General features: G+C 34.9%; 1 protein-coding gene across 4 annotated transcripts; it reads right to left on the bottom strand.

Moving 5' to 3' along the window:
* Window positions 1–216: 216 nt before the first annotated feature.
* On the bottom strand, window positions 217–13,497 carry Msantd4 (Myb/SANT DNA binding domain containing 4 with coiled-coils). 4 transcript variants are annotated; one of them, XM_048795590.1, is made up of 4 exons: window positions 13,355–13,437; window positions 12,528–12,673; window positions 2,669–3,288; window positions 217–2,444 (listed from the first exon to the last, which is right to left on the bottom strand). In XM_048795590.1, exons 3-4 carry the CDS (start codon window positions 3,128–3,130, stop codon window positions 1,869–1,871), a joined length of 1,038 nt encoding a protein of 345 aa, XP_048651547.1. In that variant the 5' UTR covers window positions 3,131–3,288; window positions 12,528–12,673; window positions 13,355–13,437; the 3' UTR covers window positions 217–1,868. The 4 variants fall into 4 exon arrangements, with proteins under 4 accessions (XP_048651547.1, XP_015345414.1, XP_048651548.1 ...); XM_015489928.2 differs by lacking the exon at window positions 12,528–12,673 and having other exon boundaries at window positions 13,355–13,497; XM_048795591.1 differs by lacking the exons at window positions 12,528–12,673; window positions 13,355–13,437 and adding an exon at window positions 12,899–13,326.
* Between the last annotated feature and the right edge of the window lie 9,027 nt (window positions 13,498–22,524).

Genomic DNA, 22,524 nt, shown 5'->3' with positions numbered 1-22,524 from the left:
ATCTAGGAAGTTTATTTCTTTTCTTATAAAAATGAAGATAACATGACTTAGTTTAAGGGTTGTTTTGAGGGGCAAAGAGATAATTATGTGACACATAGCTCCAAGCCTAGCATGAATGTTAGGCTCTTGCCCCCATTCACCATGATAGGGATCTCTCCCAAGCTTGTTAACCACTACCCATGAGCACTGAGCATCACTTGAAATGATAAACTTTCAGACAAATAGATAGGCAAATTTATTTCTATGGTAGAAGCATTTATTATAGTTATAGAAAAATAACACTATTTCAAATCAGGGTAAGTAAGCAGAAGTATATTTTTCTCTTGCATACCCATACTCAATGTCAACATGATTTCAAGCTGTTCTTAATAAGAAACAAACACAGAATCAAGGTAGTATGCCAATAGAAGAGTATGTATTAAAGCTACATATCAGCCCTGGAAATCAGAAAACACAAAGTGAACTTGTGCAGCCATTTTCAACTTCAGTGTATATCAGCCTCATCTTGACTGTGGAAAAAGTACCTTCAGGAAACTGAAGGCAAATTACCAGGTTAAGCAAGCTCTTTGCCTCAGAGCAGCAAAGAGACTGAGGGTACAAACTTTGCTTCTCGCAGAGGGGCAAAGACAAAACATTCTACAATGTAAAAAAAACAAAAACAAAAAACAGTCATTTGCTCACTGTGACTTCTATGAGCTTCAGATTCAGGAATAACAGCACTATTCTCACAAATGTTGTACAGGTTAGGTCAAATTTTGTGTTAGTGCTTTCCCCACCAATAACACTCAGCTATTATCATTATTTCATTATTTTAACATCATCATCATTATTTGATACACATGAAATTCTCCCCACTTCCTACTCCCAAACAGTCTTTATTTAAAAGTCAAGCAACCATGTTCTGGGTCCAAGCTCACAGATTGTTTGGTACCACTTTTACACTGGTAACATTTTTACTAGCTTCTATCATTCTCTTACATAACACTTCAGTACATGATTAAAATGACAATTTTTATATTCAAACTGAGACAACAGATTCAAAGAGGAAAGGGAACCAAAGTTTTCAAGTTGTATGTTGCTTCTAAAGCATCAATAGACGAATGAACTTTGTTTCAAAGTGGCCAATTTTAGACAATCTCTGAGTTCCCTGTCGTTTTCTGAATATCAGGCTATTATAGATGAAAACATGGAGATAAAATACCTATAATCTTCATCACTTCCTATATTCAATATACTACAATCATGTTTCATAGTTCAAAGTTTTTGGCAATTTAAGTATCTACCTACATAATTTGAGGTTTTTAATATTCTAAAACATTACAGAGGGGCTTAGTTGGGCTAGGATATGGTTTTTTAAACCTGGCATGAATGACATTTTGGGTTTGCAAATTCTTAACTGTGCACCTTATGCATTATAGATGTTCAGCAGGATCCCTGGGCTTTACATATTAGCCGGTGTAGCAACTTGCCATCCCATACCGGTTTTGACAAAAATGTCTCCAGACATTGTCAAATGTCTTCTGGGGGCCAAAATCAGCCCTAGTTTAGAACCACTGGGTTAGAATTTAACAGACATAATTGTAAACTCTGAGTGCACAGATAATACAAGACTCTATATAATATTACTAATGTGAAGAGTCTAGCACAATAATTTCTGCTATTGTGTTTATACTAGGGCACAGAGATTTTTATATAATATACTATTCAAGCATATAATCACCCACACGTATCTATCTTTTTCCTACTGAAAACACTGGCATTAGGTAATTAAAAAAAAAAAAAAAAGCTAATCCAGAAATCACCTTTATATCACCTGGTATGAGAAAAACCTAGTCTACTAACAGTCACTAAATGGCCACCTAAAGAAATCACTGCAAGTGTCCTTCCTTCTGAATTCTAAGTCTCTCTTTCTCCACTTGTAGGCGTTCCTTTTCAATCTGTAGCTTCTCAGATTCAAACTTCAAAAACTGCAGCCTATCTTTTTCCAGCTGCAAGCGTTCTCGCTCAAGTTTTAACTTCTCTGTTTCTATGTCCTGTGGCTGAAGCATGGACTTTTCTCCTTGGCCAAGTTCATTTTCCAGAGATGGTTTCTCAGAATTGACTATCTGTAACCTCAATTTCTCTCTCTCAATCTGCAGCCGCTCCTTCTCTAGCTGCAGCCGCTCATGCTCCATGTCTAAATGGCGCAACCTCTCCTTCTCTATCTGTAGGCGCTCCTTTTCCACCTGCAGCCTTTCCGCCTCAATATCTAGTCGCCGCTTTTCCAACTCTAGTTTCTGTTTCTCTATGTTTACAAGCAAGTGGGGCTCATCATATGCAGACCTGGATGGTGTTGAGTTAAGGGTGAAAAACTCATCAATGTGGGGGAAGTCAGGAAGTTCATTTTCCCTCCTGGAATCTGGTATGACAGATGACAGCATTTCCTCCTCCTCCTCAATCTCAAACTGAGAAAAGAGAAAATCATTTTCAATGTTATTTCTACTTCATAGTTGCCAATTTGTTCAAATTGCTCTTAAAAGACCTTCTGTATTGTTTAAACACATAAAACCATTTAATTTGAATTGTGAAAACCTTTTACATTGAATTGCCAGATATTACTGAAACAATCAAGAATTATATATTTATACATACACACACACAGGCATAAAATGTCACAGCTAATACTTACTTCAGGACTCTGGGGGTCCCTTTCTTCTTCTTCCACTTTGACCTCGGTTAAGGACCCACCTGCATCCCTGAAATCTGCCACATTTTGCCAATCAAAATTTGGATCATTTCGGAATCCAATCTTTTCATCTATCTCTTCAGTAAGAGAGTCATCTAAATCAGATGTGGGAAGTGGAAACCCCGATCCAACCAGCTTAATGTTCGCTTTCATCCTCTTTCTCTTCATAAGTGCTCGCCAGTCAAGGTACCTTCTTTTCACTTCTGTCCCTGTCCTCTGTTCTCCTTCTCCTACAGCATTCACACACTGTGCTATCTCCTCCCAAGCCATTCGCTTCATCACGTTTATTGTTGTATTGAGCTGCTTGGAAAAGATGACTTCTTTCCTTTTGGTAATTTCTTTCAAAAGGGTCTGAGTTTCTTGAACACTAAAATTGCTTTTCCTTTTTCTTTTTAACTGCTTCATTTTTTTTCTAATTAAATGGAGTTTTTACAGAAAATGTGAAAAGAACTTGAAGAGTGCTGCAAAGCACATGAATCAAGGACAAACCCTTGTTGGCAACTTAGTTTAAATCACTCAATTTTCTACTCATCTAGTAGTAGAGGCAGGCTGGATAATAATTCCTAAAGGGAAAAAGAAAAGTAAAATCAATCGATCAAACTTCAACTTCTGTTAACCCCAATAAGCCACATTAATTTAAAAAGAAACAAAAACCTACAACATTCTATGGCTTAAAATTGCCTACTTCTCTATCTTTGCCAATACTACCATGATCCCAGCTGCCATCGTCTCACCTGGAATGCTACAATGGCTGCTCACCAGCTGCACTCTTGACCCACTTCCTACTGTTCTAGCTCCTTCTCTCTTTAAATCAACCTGTAGTCTCCAACTACACAGGACTTTTCAGTCATCTATTCCTTTCAAGTTCTTTCCCTGCTTCAAAGCCTTTGTCAACACACTGTTCCCTCTGCCTAGAAAATGGACTGCTTCCTTCTTGGCCTACTCAATTCCTCATGCTTCAGCCCCCAAATTAAACATGTTTTCATTGAAGCTTTTCTTGGTAAGCCAAACAACATAAAGTCTATTCTACTTTTGTTTAACTTTTGTACTTTTGCTAAAATATGGCTCAGAGACTCTCTTTCCCACTTCATAAGTTTGAGGACAAAGATATTTCTGCTCACCATCACTTTCTCAGGCCTTAGTTTCTGGCATGTGGCAAGCACAACACAAATATACACTGAATGAATAAGGTGATCTGTTAAAAGGGCCATTTGGAATACTGAAAATAAGAAAACTGAAAGTCTAAGCTGTAAAATGAATAAAACTCAGAAACTGGTTTGAGACAATGTCTGTTCAAAAAAATAAGAATTATCCACATTTTACCACTTCAAAAAATTAAAACTCACTTTTAGAATCTGTAAACTGAGAATAAAATTTCCTTAATGAAAACATAAGGATACAACAAATTAAAGGGGTAATGTAAAAATGGTAAAGATTTTTCCTCAGCCATCCCACCTATTAATCAGAAAAGAACAACATTGTTGATTAAAAGAAAAACCAAAAATTTAAATTTCTAAATCTTTGGGGATCTAGGGTACAATTCTTAGTTTACCACTCTAATTCTGTCCCTCAATGCATACTATGACCTCCCCATTCCCTCAACCCACCCCCAACATCTAACATGAAATAAAACCAGGATGAATGGTATATTTATTTTCTTCGGAGAATTTCTCAGCAATACTTTATAACATTCTGGCCACTTTTTATTGTAGAGTTTAAACATTGTGATTTAGCAAGTAACTAGGTATACTTTCAGTCTCTGTGAAATAATTTTTAAAATAGTCATGTGGCAAAATTTCAATATAAATTCTGAAGGAAAAAGAATCCTCATTCAAGCACTTAAGATCTAAAACAGAATATTTCTCCAATTTCCAGATGACGTTTATGCTATAGTATCATCCAAGAGAGTATCTTGAAACTTCTGAAAAAGGTCAACTTTTCTAGCCCCACATTAGACTAACTGAATGTGGAACGCTAGGGGTAGGACCCAGCAAATGTGTTTTAATAAGCCCTCTAGAAGACTGCAATACATGCTGAAGTTTGAGAATCTCTGAACAAGACCTATATATCAATCAGTAAAATGGGTGTTTCACACATCTGGCTCTCTTGCCTACCTTGATTCCAAGTCTGATATAAGAGTAATTGGTTGGTGGAATGAATATAAAGTATATCAAAATCCTCATTGTAATGGACCTAGGAAATGTTTTTCTGCTATCCAGACTTTGCATTGTGGCAAGGTACATTAAGAAGATTGGGACAGATATTCAGACTTGAGTCAGGAATTCACTTTTTTTCCTAGAGGCAGAAAATGAAACCATCTACTAAAAAGGTTCAAGTGCCTTGTATAATGTAGCACATACTGCTTTATAAATATTGGTTTAACTGAAAAAAAAAAAAAGAGAGAGGAATAAAGGTTAGAAAATCTCTTATTTGATTTTTAAAAGTATGTAAAGGAAAACAATGACTGAAAGAACAAGCAATACTTATAAAACTATATTTCTGACTTCAAATTCACTCAACGAATACTGCCATAGAATACAGCCTACATAATGAGAGGATGGAATGAGATTGCTAAAGACCTTTCCAACTCTCTCACTGCCTGACTATAAACCTTTCCTGACATTATGAAGAAAAAATACCAAATACTCATAAAGTTCCAAATTCTGTCATTTAGTCCCCACCACAGCACTGTATTAAAGATACCAGTTATTTCTATTTTTAAAACAAAATTGAAAGGTTAATTTGCACACAGCTACTTAAATGACAGGATTTATATCCGAGTTCTCTGTGTCACATCTACTTCAACTTAATTATCAGCTTGTGACAGCTAAATCAGAAATGTGTTGCTGATGAATTTTGAGATACCACTTAGCAGATTTTCAAAAGGAACAGATTCCTATCTATGTGGAATGTCCAGATAAATTCCATATATAAGCAGAAAAACTCCAAACTTCAACCAGTTTTCCCTGTCATGTATTAAAGTAAATAAAAATGGAGAGAAGGCCTGAAGAATCCCTGAACAAAGTAATCAGTTAGATCTCCTAAGTGACCTTCCTTTGATTTGCAAATATAAGTGAAATACTTGGGCTACTTCTTGTAAATGCCACATTAAAAACAAAAAACAAAACAACAACAAAAAAAAAACTAAGGCCAACCAATCAGAAGCAGCCAACTTATGGTTATAGAATGATGGAGGCAACCATATAAATGTAATGAATCAAATATTTTCATTGCTTTACTTCCATGTTCATTCTATAAAAGCCTTCTCCTGGCACTTCCTCTGCAGAATCACTGAAACACTCCTAGTTTGGAGCTGCCCAATTTATAAACCACTGTTTCCTCAAATAAACTTTAAAAAATTTTATTATATCTCAGTTTACCTTTTAACCTGGTTTTTCTCAAACACTTTCATGACTACCAGTTTTAAATTTTTATTGATGTGAAAAATATTTCTCTACTAATTCATAATGGAAATAGTACCTTCTACTAAAGCAAAAATAAACAAATAAGGTTAAATTTTAAAAATACACAAAAATCTTTTCTTTTACTGTTTGAATACTCTTTTACAGTTAAAAGTGGTTGCTAATTCCTCATTCTTAAACTTTACCAAGACAGCATTTATTTCCATTTCATCAAACTTTTATTCATATTTTATCTTTTCTAGTTTCCGGTAATCTTTGTTCCACAGGCTTTGTGTGTATCTAGAAAAATCACCAAATATATGCCAAACACCCTATCTTTTTGTTTCTACTCACTCATGTGAAATAATCATTTCCTGAATGGCCACTTGCTGTTGAAATAGAGGTCAGAGAGAATGAAAAATTCTAAACAGCAGAAAATGTACTCTCAAAAAAAATCAACTGTCAATTCCACAAACACAAAAAAGAGCAAAGTATATAAAAACAAAAACAGGACTGCAAGCAAACTATGTCTGAAACAGAATTTCTCAAAGACATTTACTGATAAATTAAAATCCATTAAATTGGAATATAATCAGTGACAGCATGCTTAATATTATTCTACGTATATGCTAGCCTTTCAGTCAAATCTAAGCCTTTTGTCAAAAGAATACAAGAAAATATACTAATAAATTAAAACATCATTAAAAAAGACAGTATTTATAGTTGTTATAAACACAAATTCTGGAGTCAGAATCCAGGGATTAGATTTAGATCTACCACTTCGTAGGTGGGGGGCCTTTAAGCTCTTTGTATGCAATTTTATTTGGAAAATAATGATGATAATGTTGTTTCAGAGACAATACAAGCAAAAAAAAAAAAAAAAAAGATTTAGTAAAATATGGAGAACAGTTACTGGCATATTAAGCACTATTAAAAGCTTTTAAACTTTATTACATCAAAGACAAAATGAAACAGAGGTCACAATATTGGTATTGTTTCAGGTAAGCTGAATGGGAGGTCTATGGTTCTTTATTAATATGCTTTATAATATATATATGTGATATTATGGAGCCTACTCATGAAAGCTCACAAATGCCAAATGTGTACATCTCAACTCTATTTTCACAGGTGTCATGCTGGGAGCTAAAAATCAGCCAAAATATCAGTTTTAGAACACTATGGCTACAATATTTGCACATATCAAATAATATCCACTAATAAGATGAAAGAAATGGAAATGGTATGTTTTAACTTTAGATCCCAAGCAAATTTAGTGAACATTTTAGAAAATAGTTTTAGAGAATCATATTTAACTAGCACTCAGGCCTAACAAGCCTAACATTCCTTTTTCAATTTAAGCTATCTAATAGGATGGGTAAGTATTCAGCTTTCCTCTAGAGGAGACTGAAAATGCTCATGAGGTACCATGTTTATAGTACACAATAAAAGAAATGAAGCAAACTGACATACATCAGTAACCCAGCCTCAGTTTGCTGCTTCTTGGTACACTAAGTTGAAAGATAACTCAAAGGAATTACTGAAGTCAAACTTGGCCTTTTCCTTTTTTCATCATTTGTCCCACCACTGAGGACCTGGAAGAGGGTAGTCTACCTGCTCCAAAGACAGTATCTTCAATACATGGTAGTATGCCTAACAATTAGGAGGATGTAAAAAATATAAAATTAAAAGAACGTGCTCAGCAGATGGGAAAAGGAAAAAAAAAAAACAGAAAATAAATGAAAGAAGGTAAGAAAGAAAAACTGAAATTTCCACGGGTACAAAAAGCATAATATTAAGGGAAGAAGGCAATCTAAGTCAATATAGGCAAGAATCAGTTAGTGAAGACATTAGGTACTAAACTACTCACCTCATAACCATGCCAAAGAATTTAACAGTTAACAGGCTAAAAAAATTCTGAAATTTTTTTTCAGCAAACAGACTACCTTGCTTCCTAGGGGTATCTACTGAGTATAAGCAGGTTATAAAAGACATTTTGAAAAATGGGATCAGAGGTTAGATGTCCTAAAAATAGAACAGAGAGCTAAAGTGACATCCAATTCCATATTAAATTATCTAAAATGTGGTAAGAAGAATGACTTTTTGTTTCTAAAAGATACAGACTGTTTCAGAGCATTTAAATAGTTTCTTGAACTATTACATTTTTAAGGTAAAAGTAAAAACATTCATCAGTAGGGTACTGCATGAATAAACCAAATACTATGTTGCATGATGAACTATATGCACCATGTCATATTATTATAGACACAGCATTAGCGTATCGTCATCCCTGTATGGATACTATAGTTAATACAAGTCAACAAAAGTGGGAAAGGAAATGTATATATACATGTTCATTTGTGCACATATTCACAGAGGCAAAACATGCTGTGCTAGACACAGAACATGCTGTGCTAGACAGCAAGCTCACCAACTCTGTCCACCACCATTACTGGCTCTAAGGATCATGTGTATAAGTCATCACTGCTTTAACCATGTGACTGTTTGTTAGCCCATGGCATATTTTACTATGAGGAGATTAAAATTATGTTAAAAATCTACTTATGAGGGATTTTTATTATAGAAAATTAGATATTTTAAGTCTCACAAATATATATCTTACAAATTTATTGATACAAAAAGTAAAAATATGCATATATGTTTAAAAAATCTAAGTAATGGTACAAAATGAAGTTAAAGTCTCCCTACCAGCAATGTAACTAATAATTTCTTAAGATTCTTTCCAGAAAAATCATATATGTTTATAATAGCATGTGATACTGTTGGTCCTAGGACTACAACTTAACTAAGTTAAGAGCTAAGTTTGCACTTAAGAGCTAAGTTTGCTTACCTTGCTCCTCCTCTCTTTATAGTAACCAATAAAATATGTGAGCCATGCATATAATTTAAAATTTCCTAGTAGCTACAGTAAAAATAAAACAAAGAGGTACAATTGATTTTAACAAATTTTATTTAACACCATATATTCAATATATTATCATTGTATTATGTAATCAATACAAAATTACTGAGTAATATTTCCATTTCCATTCTTGTTTTTTCACTGTTTCTAAAATCCAGTATGAATTTAATAGTTACAGGTACAACTTACTTTGTACTAGCCACATCCATTTACCTAGTAGCAAATGGGCACATGCCCGTGCACACACACACACACACACACACATACACACACAATCAATCACCTAAGGAGTTTTTCAAAGTATCTATGACCAATCCCCATCTCTGACCATATAAAACAATTTTTTGCAATAGAGGCAGGCATTAAGAATTTAAAGAGATCTCTAGGTAATATTCATTGGCAGACAAAACTGAGAACAATCCTGCTTAGACAATCAGTGTTAAAAACCTACTTGTTCAAACATATACAGAAAAGCAAGGAGTACAAATGCTATTACTGCTAAGAAATTTCTTTTCAGAGATCATTGAGGAAAAACTCACCTACCATAAAAGACTTACAAGGTAGAAAAAGTCAGTTTATTTGAGGGGTGGGGGGAATGACTGACATAATGTTATGTCAGAAGCCAGAAGAATGTCTCCGAATCATAAGAACCAATTCACACCTCTATTTATTGGAAACACTTCAACCAATACAGGTAAGTCAATTTAGACTTAAGAAACAGACTACTCTTCTGAGAATAAAGCATTCTTATAAGAAGAATGTCTTTAGACACCCATATCTTTATTAGAAAATATTATGACTAACTTAAGAATATAAATCTGAAATATCCATTATCAGACTGAATAATTAAGAAATACTGCTTCATTTATCAAATATGTAGAGTCCCTAAAAGCCTTTCAAAGGCTTTCTACTGCACTTAAGAGCTAAGTTTGCTTACCTTGCTCCTCCTCTCTTCCTGTTATAAACTCATTATGGAGTCTTACCAACATACCATCATATTTACCTTTTCCAATTTTAACCATCACCCTAATACCAACCCCCAACCCACTTTCTCCAACAAACGTGTAGGCACAGTCCACATGAAATCAGTGCCAGTTATAATATTCCTCTAAATTCTAGAACTGTGTTGTCCAATAGAAATTATAAGAGCTATATATAAATTTAAATCCTCTAGTAACCACATTAAAAAAGTAAAGAGAAACATGTAAAAATGAATTCTATTTTATTTAACGCAATATATCCTAAATGTTATCCTTTCAACATGTAATCAATTTAAGAAATTACTGAGGTATTTTACATACTTTTCAAATGCCAGTCAGTATTTTATACTTCACTTTTTAAATCTAGCCATATTTCAAGTACTCAACAACAACGTGTGGATACTGACTACTACACTGGACACCACAGCTCTGTCATGATCCCTATTTATTTGAGGACTATCACAGTTGTGTTCTCTAGCCCATCTCCCCAACTCCCATGGTGTCTGCCCTTTTGTCTAGCAAATGTCTACTCATCCTTTAGAACTCAATTTAAATGTCTCCTGTTCTAGAGCACTTTTCTGTTCTCATTCACATAAGTCCAATGTTCTTGCCATATACTTCTACTATCAGACTATAACTACAGTCACTTATTTTACATTAAAGGCAACAGGAAATCAAAGCTAAATATATTACTCCTGTTGTCAAATAATTTACAATCTAGTGAAATTAGTAAAACATAGATGCATAATGAAATGCACATAAAAAATTATAATGAATCTGGCAAAGTGAAGGTCATGAATACAGACTACATAGGCTTATATGCCAATTCCACCACTTAATAGCTCTGTGACAAGCAAAGTAACCTTTTGTACTTGTTTCCTCATCTATAAATGGAAATAATAATAAGACTCATGATGTTTTAAGATTTAAAAGAGAAAATGCAATAGTAGGGGATAGGAAAGGTAGCAGAATACAACAGTCACTAATATGCCATTTTGTAAAAATGTGAATGTGTAACCGATGTGATTCTGCAATTTGTATTTGGGGTAAAAATGGGAGTTCATAACCCACTTGAGTCAAATGTATGAAAGATGACATGTCATGAGCTTTGTAATGTTTTGAACAACCAATAAAAAAAATAAAAGGGAAAATGCAATTAAGAAGTTTATAATGACAAAGATATAGGAAGCCCACAAAAAATATGTACTATCATTACCTCTTAGTACAGTAACTGGACATAGTAAGCAACTGTTTCTTTACTGAAGATTAATGCTAATATATGAAGAGTACAATAAAGAAGTACTAACAAAATACCCTGAATATCCAGAAGGAGAAATCTTCGATGGGATCAAAAAGGGTTTTGAGAAGGAATTAGCTTTTGATGTGGGTCTTATACATGAATAGACTAATGAGGGACATGAAAAAAGGTGAAGGTATCAGGAATTAAAGCTAAGAAACTAGGTCGGGGCCAAATATCAGCTAATCTTTAATGTTGGTTTAATAACACCCTGAACTTTGATCAGAAAATGTACTGAACAAGACAAATATAACTATGAAAGTTCACATTTTTTTGAAATTCAGGGTTACCTTTTATATGGAGGCACTATTACTATAATACTATACAAACTATAAGAACAAATATATGATAAACAATGACTGAAATTGTCAAGAGAATCCTAATTTATGCAGATAACCACCATCAGGTTTTATTGCTCTTAGAATCTGAGATCATTTCATCAATTTGGTATAAATTTATTGGAACAGCAGAAATAGCAGTGCTTTTACCACCAAGTCAATATATTTTTTGACAACAGTCATTGTCAAAATTGACAACAGTTGTTGCCATTTTCATATTTTTCCCAAGAATTTCTATCTCCATACTTCTAGCTTCTAATGTGGTGCCCCTTCAGGGACAGTAAGTACTTCTTAGTACTACTTAGTGCGCTAAGTACTTCTTTCAAATGTTGTAGTACTGCTAACGCTGCAAAGCCATGAGTGATCTATGCTGAGCTAATGAACTATTTCATCAAAACCAATATTGGAACACATCTTAGACTTCCTGACAGTCTTGGCTTATTGTGTGAAAAAAACCTTTGCATGAAAGCTTGACATTTTCTAAGTTAAAAAAAAAAAAAAGTGCCAGCCTCAGTGCATATTGTGTTGTTAAAATTTGCTAACACACATAAAGGCTATGTTTTCAGGAATGGATATCTTTCTGTCTTCTTTATATTTTGGAAGCTTGGGTTTTCTGCCATCAAAAAATATATATATTTATTAAGTTCCTACTATGTGTTAGACACCGAATATAACATCCCATAAAATGCCATCCCATTTTTAATTGATTGCCATCCCCATCTTCAGAGGAGGGAATTCAATAGTTGGAATCTTTAAAACTTATAGACCTGTAATGTACAATCACAGAGAACAGTCATTTTCCTGAAATCCCATCTCACAATCATTCTTTACTGTCAGGAAATAGGAATAATATGCAGTTCACTTACGTAATCCTCATGCAGATGACGCACCACCAAAACAATATTATAACAGGCAATTTTTAACAAGGACTAACAATTGAGAATGAAGTTCCGTTCCTATATTGCATGATAAGACATAATTAAGAGGTCTGAGAAAAATCAGGCAGTAAAATCTGCGTTAAAAAAAAAATGAAAGGGTAAATTCATTAAGCAATTGGAGAAGAAAAGTATCATACACCTACAAAACTTCCCTCAATGTCCACCCCAATCCTCTTTAAAGTATGATTCCTGCCCCCCAATGTTCTTATAGGAAATTAACTTCCCTGCCGAATAGTACGTTCTTCTTTAAAACTTGTAGGTAAACGAGTTTAGAAAAGAGTCACCAAAGTATCATTCACCTGCTCCAAGCTGCCGCCTCCTGCGGGACTGCTCAGTAAACACCCCCTATGAAGAAACCAGGAGGACAGGATTCCCGCGAGGCCACCCAGGAACAGGGGGCGCGCACCTGACTCAGCCACATGATGCGGCTGCACCTGGTGAGAGCCGGGGCAACTTGGAAAAGGATTCCTTTCTCCGAATATTTAATGGGAGTCCCGATTTGGGTGTTCAGAAACTTCCGCAGCCTTGTTTCAGGGGTTTGGGCCCTTCTAACCCTCTCCCATCAGGGACAGCCGCGCTAGGTACTTCTTTCAAATGTTGTAGTCCCGCTAACGCTGCAAAGCCAGGGTCAGAGGCTGGTAGCGGCGAGACGCAACCTGCCGCTGACCCCGCCGGGACCCTCCCCCCATGCGAGGACACCCACTGTCCGTGGAGCCTGTCACCCTCGCTGTCTCCTCCCGCACCGTACTGCTCACCTGCGACCCCGGCAGCACCTCCACAAGATCGCCTCTAAGGGTGGTAAAAAAGGGACGCTTCATTAATTCCCCGCCCACCAACTTCTCACTCCCTCCATTGGCTGGAGTACATGCCGCTCATTAGATGCGGCTCATCCATTGGTCCGAAGGGCACTACCATTCTGGGCGAGAGCCCGCCTCAGGCCAGGCCTCACAATGGGAATCGAATCCCAAACCGGTTCCGGGTTAGTGCCCTGGAATCCGCCCCTTTGTGAGTCGCCTCCCGTTCTGCGCTCAGTCTTTGGTGCTTGTCTCTGTCAGTCAAGTGGCCTCTAGGAAAGGATTGGTCCCTAGCGATCAGCTTGCCGCGCTGTTCCACCTGATTGGAGAATTGGCCGCTCCATCTCCAAACTCTACTCCTGTCCTTCACCCTCCACCGACTGTTAAAAGGGCAGAGAAGAATTGACATTCTTGAATCTAACGGGCTTCCGAGGCCAGCATCATGTACTGAAACAATTGCGACTTCCTTTGATGTCAACCATTCCCCTGAGACTGACTTTGCCAAAGGTCACTGGTGACTTCCTTTTGGCAAAATCCATTAGTCACTTCTTTTACTTGACTACTCAAAAATAAATAAATAAATACATAAGTAAAACTGACTTGTCGACTCTTTTTTTCAGTGTTTTCCCTAATACGTGCTGCTTCTGGTTTTCCTCCGTTTCAACCCTCTTCTCTATTCCTCTTTGTAGTTGTCTCCTTCTCTGCAGTCTCCAGTTGAGGTGTGAGCTAGTGAACCTGTCTTCCCACTGCCTCTCTGTTCAGGCCCCTAATTCACTCTCACCAAAATTATCTCAGTAGCTTCCTAACTGGTACCATTCAAACGGTAGCCAAAATGAGTTGCTTAGAGTTCGTTAGCATATGTAATCTCACTAATCTTACCTTGAAGTGCTAACTCCTTAAAAGGCTTACAAAATCCTGAAAGGTAAGGCTCCTATTTTTCCCTCAGGCATCATATTCTCAGCATTCCTCACCCCAGTTTTTACTTCTTTCAGTTCCTTCACTACAGTGGCCTTGGGACTCAGTTTGCATTTCTGTATTTCTATCCAAAAGGTTCTTCCCTGCCTCTTCTCTACTATTCCCAGGATTCACTTTAGAAATTACTTCCTGAAGGAAGCCTTCCTTTCTTCTCCAACCACTGTACCTCCACTTCCAAGTTGTTCATCTAATGTAGGTTTGCCACATGAGACAGGATGCTAAGTTAAATTTGAAGTTTACATAAATATCAACTAAGTTTTAATATAAGTACGTCCCATGCAAGATTTGGAATTACTTTTATTTACAAAATCTAGCAACCCTACTCAAGAGAGCTCTCATCACAACCAGTACCTTTCTTCATACAACTCTTTCTTTGCCTAGCAAATTGCCTAGAAAATAATTACTGAAAGAAGATTTGATAAATAAATGATGGAATATTCTTGATCAATGGAGAATCCTTTCTGGATATTGCAAGAGGAGTTCTAGGTCATAAAATAAGAAGCACTTGTGAAATATGCTCTTCAAAATGTAGTGAATAATCTTACAGATTTTTACTTATGACTTTATCAAAGAAACATGTTTATACATTTGCCTAAGTAGAACAAAAGAAAGTTTTGTTGTTTTCAGAAAATGCAGAAACATTTACTTTATAATTTTTGGTTTTGTTGTGGTGGATGCTTTTTGGCTGAACGTGATGAAAAAGTAACAGAACTATCCACTTCCATAATGACCAGGCACCTTCTCTCTGTCCTCTTCCAAAATCTATCCACCATTTGAATCTATTTCCTTCAGTATTAGGGATAAAGTCTAGAAGGAGTTAAGTATTGAGAAATTTTTTCTTTCATATCATGAAGTCTAATCTTCCTCCAGTTAACCTCAGTCTCCTTGCTATTTACAGGATCTTTTCTGGATAACCTCATTATTTCTTCTAGCTTTATCAACTCTGAGTGGGTATGAACCAACAGAAAGAGATTAAAGGTAATCTATAATATCCAATATTAGTACGCCATTACCAACTTGATATTTTGTTCACTGAATTGATTTTTGTTAATATTAATGTCAAGCTAGAGATTTTACCTAAACTTACACACTTATTCTAGAACTGCACTACCCAAATGTAATGACCAAATAAGTCTTTGATATATGGCTAGTCCAACTGAATAACTAAATTGTAATTGTATTTAACTTTAATTTAAAAACAATTAAATTCAGTTATTAGGGATTTCCAAGTATGTTTGGGAAATGTAAGTTTTATGAATCTACTTTTCAAATATAATTTTTAAAAAATCAAATACAGACCAAATAAAAGAAGTAGTGTCTGAATTGAGATATGCTGTGAGCATAAGATATATAGAAGATATCAAGACTTAGCATGATGTAGAATATTTTACAATGTGAAATATCTCATTGGTAATATTGTTAAGATATTATGAGTTGAAATTATAATGTCTTGCACAGTTGGAAAGAAAAGTATTTTTTAATTAATTTTAGTATTTTCCAATTTTATTGAGGTATAATTGACAAAAATATATGTATTCAAAGTCTACACTATGATGATTTGATATACATATACATTGTGAACTGGTTGCAACAATCAGCTAATTAACACATTCATCACCACACAGTCACATTAGCGTTTATGTGTATAGTAAGAAGGTATACTCTGTTAGCAAATTTCAAGTACACAATACAATACTAACTATAGTCACCAACATTTCCCTATTTCTGCCACCCAATCTCCAGCTACTGTTCTACCCTCTGCTTCTATGAGTTCAACAGTTTTTAGGTTCCACATATAGGTGAGATTCTATAGTATTCGTCTTTCATTGTCTGGCTTGTTTTTACTTAGTCCTCCAGATTTATCCATGTTATTGCAAATTGCAAAATTTTCTTCATTTTTATGATTGAATAATATTCTTCTGTATGTGTATCACAGTTTGTTTATTTATTTATTCATCCATAAATACTAAGATTTTTTTCCCCATATGTTGGCAATTGTGAACACTGCTACAGTAAACATGGGGATGCAAATATTCTCCTGATTCTTGAGACTGTGATTTCAATATTTTTTGGCTATATATTGAGAGGAAGGATTGCTGAATTGCTAATTCTATGATTGTTCTATTTTGAATTTTTGGAGGAAACGCCATATTGTTTTCCATAATGGCTATACCAATTTATATTTCTACAATAGTGTACAAGCTTTTCCTTTATTCTACATCTTTTATCAACACTTACTTTAAAAAAAAACAATAGCTATCCTAGCAGGCATAAAGTGATATATTGTGATTTTGATTTGCATTTCCCTCATAATTAATAATGTGTAGCATCTCTTCATATGTCTATGGACCATTTGTGTATTTCCTTTGAAGAAATATTTACTAAAGTCATTTGCCCATTTTAAATAACCATTAGGTTATTTGGTGCTTTTTTTTTCTTTTTTTCTGCTATCCAGTTGTATAAATTCCTTATTAATTACATATATATTTTGAATATATTTTCTCCTAGTCTGCAGATACCTTTTGGGGTTTTTGCTTGTTTGTTTGTTTGCTTTTCGGTACCATGAACCCAAGGGTGCTTTACCACTGAGCTACACTCTCCTGTTCATGATGCTAACTCTCATGCAGGGGCTGTAGCCCAGGAAACAAGATTTGGAGCCTGGCAGGTGGAAGAAGATGCAAGATGCAGTTAGGATAGTAGACATACTTTATTCAGTGGTGGTCATAGGCTCCAGCCTCCAACTTCGAGCTTTAGCACCCAGCCAGTTCCATTTTGCCCCCATTTTACCATTAGTCCCTAAGTCTTTTACATTGACACTTTTTAATGTACAGGCCAAACAAAGGGGGCACAAAGCCAACAGGTTACATATTGGAGGCATGACCTTGAGTATACCCAGTGAATCAGAGTATTTCTGGCCTTGACTAACAATAACAAGCGATTTCTGGTTATATACTTAAAACATAAAATAGCCCACAGGAAGTCTTGGTGAGGGAACCTAACTGTAGCCTTTTGGGGCCTACCCTAATACTAATATTAAATAATTTATGAAGAAAAATTTATTTCATACAATTATGGAAGGAGAATTCAAGGTGAGGGTACACATCTGATGAAGGCCTTCTTGCTGGAGGGTACTCTTCAGAGTCCTAAGGTGACATAAAGCATCATACTGCAAAGGGTACATCCAAGAAACAGAAACAAACTGGCTTTTATAACAAACCTATTCTTAAGATAGTCAATTAACCCATGAATCCATTAATCCATGAAATACTCCTAATTACTTGAAGGTCACACCTGGTCTCACCTCTTTATCTTCACAATGGGAATTAAATTTCAATATTTGGTGGGGACTTTCAAACCATAACAAATTATAAAATGATGTTGAAAGCTTTTAAACAGAAATTTGTATGATTCTAAAAAAATTTTCTTTGAATGAAAAAACAGAATGTTTTCCACAGAAATTCTTCCAATTATTTTCCTTTAGATTTTGTTGAGATACTAGCTACTTAGGGCTGGCAGATTTTTTTTTTTTTTTTTTTTTTTTAAGTTTCAAAGACAGTCTGGCGTCAATTGTTTTTCTCCACTATATCACATTCTACTTCTAAACCTTGTTCTGTCATTCAAAAAGCTTGTTCTTCTCCATAAAATTATTCAGTTTATTAAAAATTTCTGACTTCAGAAGCAAAAGACCAAAAGTATACAGCAAAATGGGCCCTGGTTTGCAGTCCTAATTCCTTTCATTCTTATAATTTCTAGCCACCTTTAAGTACTTTGCACACATATCTTTTCTAAGAGATTTATAGTTAGGGAAACTGAGGCAGAGTTTAATGCATGTCACTATTTATGAAAAAGGAAACTGAGGCTCAGAAATTTGGAGGCTTACTTAAAATCACATAGCAAGGAAGTGGTGGAACTGCCTGATTACAGGCCCTATGCTTTATTTAATCATTATGTATCTATTCTCCTCAGCAAGAAGCAGTTTTTTTTCAAAGTTACTATAGAGCTGAATGAACTTCACAAGTCTTTGGCAACTTACATAGCTCTTGATAACCCAAATACTTTGATCTTATGCCCACAAACCATACAACACTAACCACTGATCTTACAAAACATCCTTCTCAGGATGTTTGGCTCTGTTTCCTTTAGGATCTTTCTGCTTATCATTTCATCTGTTTTTGTTCTTTCTTCTATACTAACCCAACTCTATTACACTAACAATAAATTTCCTTTGTAACATCTCTAGTCCTACATTGCATTCTTACTACTCTCTCCCTCAGTTTACTTTTTAATCTCTATTTTCTCCATTGTTAAAACACGTAGCCAAAGTATGTATACAGGATTACATATAATAATTTTAAAATAATGTAAGAATATCCTGGTTATCAGTCATAAGTGAGAAAGTGACTGAGTAGATCATAAAATATTTTCTTAAACACAAAAACCCATCTAAACCTCAAGTAATTACATTACTCACTTTTGGGTTCTCTTTTGATTTATTCCACCATACTAAAAAAAAAAAAAAAAAAAAAAAGTTTCTCCTTTTCTTTATGCATTAATATTGGATTTTAAATTTCAATAAATTTAATTTCATAAGTTAAAGTTTTTCTATATATTTAAGACAAAGACTGAGTTCTAATAATAATTACTTTTATTCTACTTTCTGGGTTTTTGTCCTCCGGTTTTTTTTTTTTTTTTTTTAAGCATTTTTTTTCTTTTCAGTTTGATTAAAGTGTAGCAAAGTGTGTCTCATCTCATTTGTATCTTAGAGCTAGAAACCATTCTAATGCATCTTGTACACTAATAGTATTGGACCTTCCTCCTGCTTGAGGGATGAGAAGGGCTGTATCTTAATAGAATTTGGAAATGGTGTCAGAATCTGAGGTTTTATTTCTATAGCAACAGAGAATAATGGAAAGACTAAATGTCAAAAACATTCAATGTTGCCATAGTAACAATCAGTTGCTTTACAAAATATGTTTACTATTCCATTCAGGTTACTTTTTCAAATATGCTCATCTATATGAATACTCAAAAGGGAGGAAAAAGTTCAAAATTATTAAAGAAAAAAGAAGGCTTTCAAGAGATGAAAGCAATTTATTTTACTGTCCATTATTTAATAAAAAAAAACTCGGAGTCCACCCCCCAAAAAAAAACAAAGGCTATAAGGGAAATAGAAATTCTCATTTCTATTCCAATAAGTATTCTTCCTATTTGCAGTCAGAGAAATTGAAACATGGAATTTAAAGCATGTCTGTATTGTCATTTCATGATATTTCAAACCATTTTCTTGGAGCTTTTGAAAACAGGGAATTCTGCCATATTAATGTAAATCTGCAATATGTATATAGGGTAAAAATGGGAGTTCATAATCCGCTTCAATCAAATGTATGAAATATGATATGTCAAGAACTTTGTAATGTTTTGAACAACTAATAAAAAAAAACTTTTACTTTTTAAAGCAGTAGCACTTAAGGGTACATGCTTGCCAGGCAAGTGTGGTGGTCCTAGATCAAATTAGTTGAACAGGCAATAGTTCATTCTGGCCCTTCCAATTGTCTTCCTTTTCCTTATAGTACCTTCCTTCCCTTTCTTATAAAACATTCTCATTAAAGTAACACAACAAGACCTTCCCAGCTTCACAACTTATTAGCAGTATGATTTTTGTAGCTGTCTCTTTCCTGTAATTATTTCCATTAGACTAAACCCAAGGAGGACAGGGGACATGCTCACCATTAACAATGAAGTTTCTAGCACAAGGTCTGGTGCACGATAGGATATAATAAATATTAGTTGAATGAATGAGCTTCCACAAAAAAATATCCTTTGTTTTAGTCTCTCTGAGATTCTACTGCAGGATTAAAACACCAAATTGAAAGTAAAGTGTAGATAGCAACAGCCTAATGGATTCCTAAAATACAGCATGATTTAGAAATGACTGGCATTGTCAGTTTCATTTGGGGTGGTGATTTGGGGGTACTCATGATAGGTTTATTCTACAGAAGCAATGTACTAAATGGCAGTTACATTTCTGACTTGTCTATCAGGTGTAATGCAAGCAGTGTGTGGGCTATAAAAATAATAGTAATTCTATTAGACTAAGAAAAAGTAGGCCCTAATCTCCATCGTGTGGGATTAGGCCCCAACTTCCTTAATAAGACTCCTGTGTTGCAAGAATTAAAATACAGAGTTAATAAATGGGATGGACTCAAACTAAAAGCTTCTTCTCATCAAAAGAAACAATCTGTGAGGTGAACAGAGAGCCTACATCTTGGGAGCAAATATTTACCCCTCACACATCAAATAGAGCACTAATATCTAGGGTATATAAAGAACTCAAAAAGCTAAACACCAATAAATAAATAAATAAATAAATAACCCAATCAATAAATGGGCCAAGGACCTGAAGAGACACTTCTCAGAAGATGATGTACAATCAATCAACAAATACATGAAAAAATGTTCACCATCACAAGCAATTAGAGAAATGCAAATCAAAACCACTCTAAGATTTCATCTCACTCCAGACAGAATGACAGCTATTATACATACAAACAACAATAAGTGTTGGCAAGGATGTGGGGAAAAGGTACACTCTACTTCTGGTAGGACTGCAAATTGGTTCAGCCAATATGGAAAGCAATATGAAGGTTTCTTGGAAAATTGGGAATGGAACCTCCATTTGACCTAGCTATCCCTCTCCTCGGACTATACCTAAAGGACGTAAAAACAGCACACTACAGGGACACAGCCACATCAATGTTTATACCAGCACAATTCACAATAGCTAAACTGTGGAACCAACCTAGATGTCCTTTAACAGATGAATGGATAAAAAACATGTGGCATATATACACAATGGAATATTACTCAGCAATAAAAGAGAATAAAATCATGGCATTTGCAGGTAAATGGATGAAGTTAGAAAACATAATGCTAAATGAAGTTAGTCAATTCCAGAAAACCAAATGCCAAATGTTTTCTTTGATATAAGGAGGCTGATTCAGAGTGGGATAGGGAGCGGGAGCATGGGGGGAATAGACTAACTCTAGATAGGGCAGAGGGGTTGGAGGGGAAGGGAGGGGGCATGTGGTTATTAATGATGGTAATGGAATGCGATGATCCTTATTATCCAAAGTACAGGTATGAAGACACGAATTGGTGTGAATATACTGTGTATACACCAGAGATATGAAAAAATGTGCTTTATAAGTGTAATAAGAATTATAATGCAGTCTGCTTTCATTGATGAATAATAGATAAAAAATAAATAATAGTACTTCTTCTATAACTTCCAATCCATTTATTAAAATTATTCCAATAGTTCAAAATTAATTTGTTTCAGGATTGCATGAGCTTATCACCATCAGCCAATAGTGGTAATGCTGGCAATACGAAATATTTCTAGGTGCCAGTAATGTGTAAACCAATTATACGTCTATAATAGGAGTGATAATACTCCCTCAAAGATCTCCATGTCCCAGTTCTCCAAATGTGAAGATGTTATTTTACATGGCAGAATAGATTTTACACATGTGAATAAGGACATTGAGACAGAAAATTTTTCCTGGATTGTTTTGGTGGGCCCAATTTAATTGTAAGGGTCCTTAGAAGTAAAAGAGAGATGATAGGAGTGTCAGAATGATGGCAGTGTGAAAACATGACCCAGTCATTCCTGCCTTTGAAAAGGCATTGAGAAGACCATGAACTAAAGATTGAGGACAGCCTCTAGAAACTGAAAAAAGTAAGAAATTAATTTTAAACCAGGGTCTCCCATGGTGGAATTCTAACCTTCAGAAATGCAAAGTAATAAATTTGTGCTGTTCTGAGCCAACAAGTTTGTGTTCATTTCTGACAGCAGCAGTAGGAAAATGAGCTTTAAAAGAGCAGTGATTCTGAAATTATTTTGTTTTGGCCCACTTAACTTTGAGTTAATAACCCCTAGCTCACCCACTATAGCTGTTCTGACTTCCTTATGAGCAAAAGAACTCCAGTCATATTGAAGAGGAACAAAATAATAGTAATAATGAAAAATAGCAATAATTTTAAAATGAAAAAAATGGCAGTAATAAAAATTTTACAAACATATGAATAAATTAATAGTAATAAAATTACAACCAAGTCAAACAAACAAAGATAATTGAAAAATAACAGTTTTTCCT

The sequence above is a fragment of the Marmota marmota genome, unplaced genomic scaffold (assembly GCF_001458135.2).
Source record: "Marmota marmota marmota unplaced genomic scaffold, marMar, whole genome shotgun sequence".
NCBI lineage: Eukaryota > Metazoa > Chordata > Mammalia > Rodentia > Sciuridae > Marmota > Marmota marmota.
Note: the sequence above shows the minus strand (reverse complement) of the source record. Positions and strands in the feature narration are given on the sequence as shown.

Coding starts and splice junctions, on each gene's coding strand:
- Msantd4 (XM_015489928.2), bottom strand. CDS start 3,130: ATGAAGCAGTTAAAAAGAAAAAGGAAAAGCAATTTTAGTGTTCAAGAA. Junction 2,445..2,668: donor GGGACCCCCAGAGTCCTGAA/GTAAGTATTAGC, acceptor CTCTTTTCTCAG/TTTGAGATTGAGGAGGAGGA.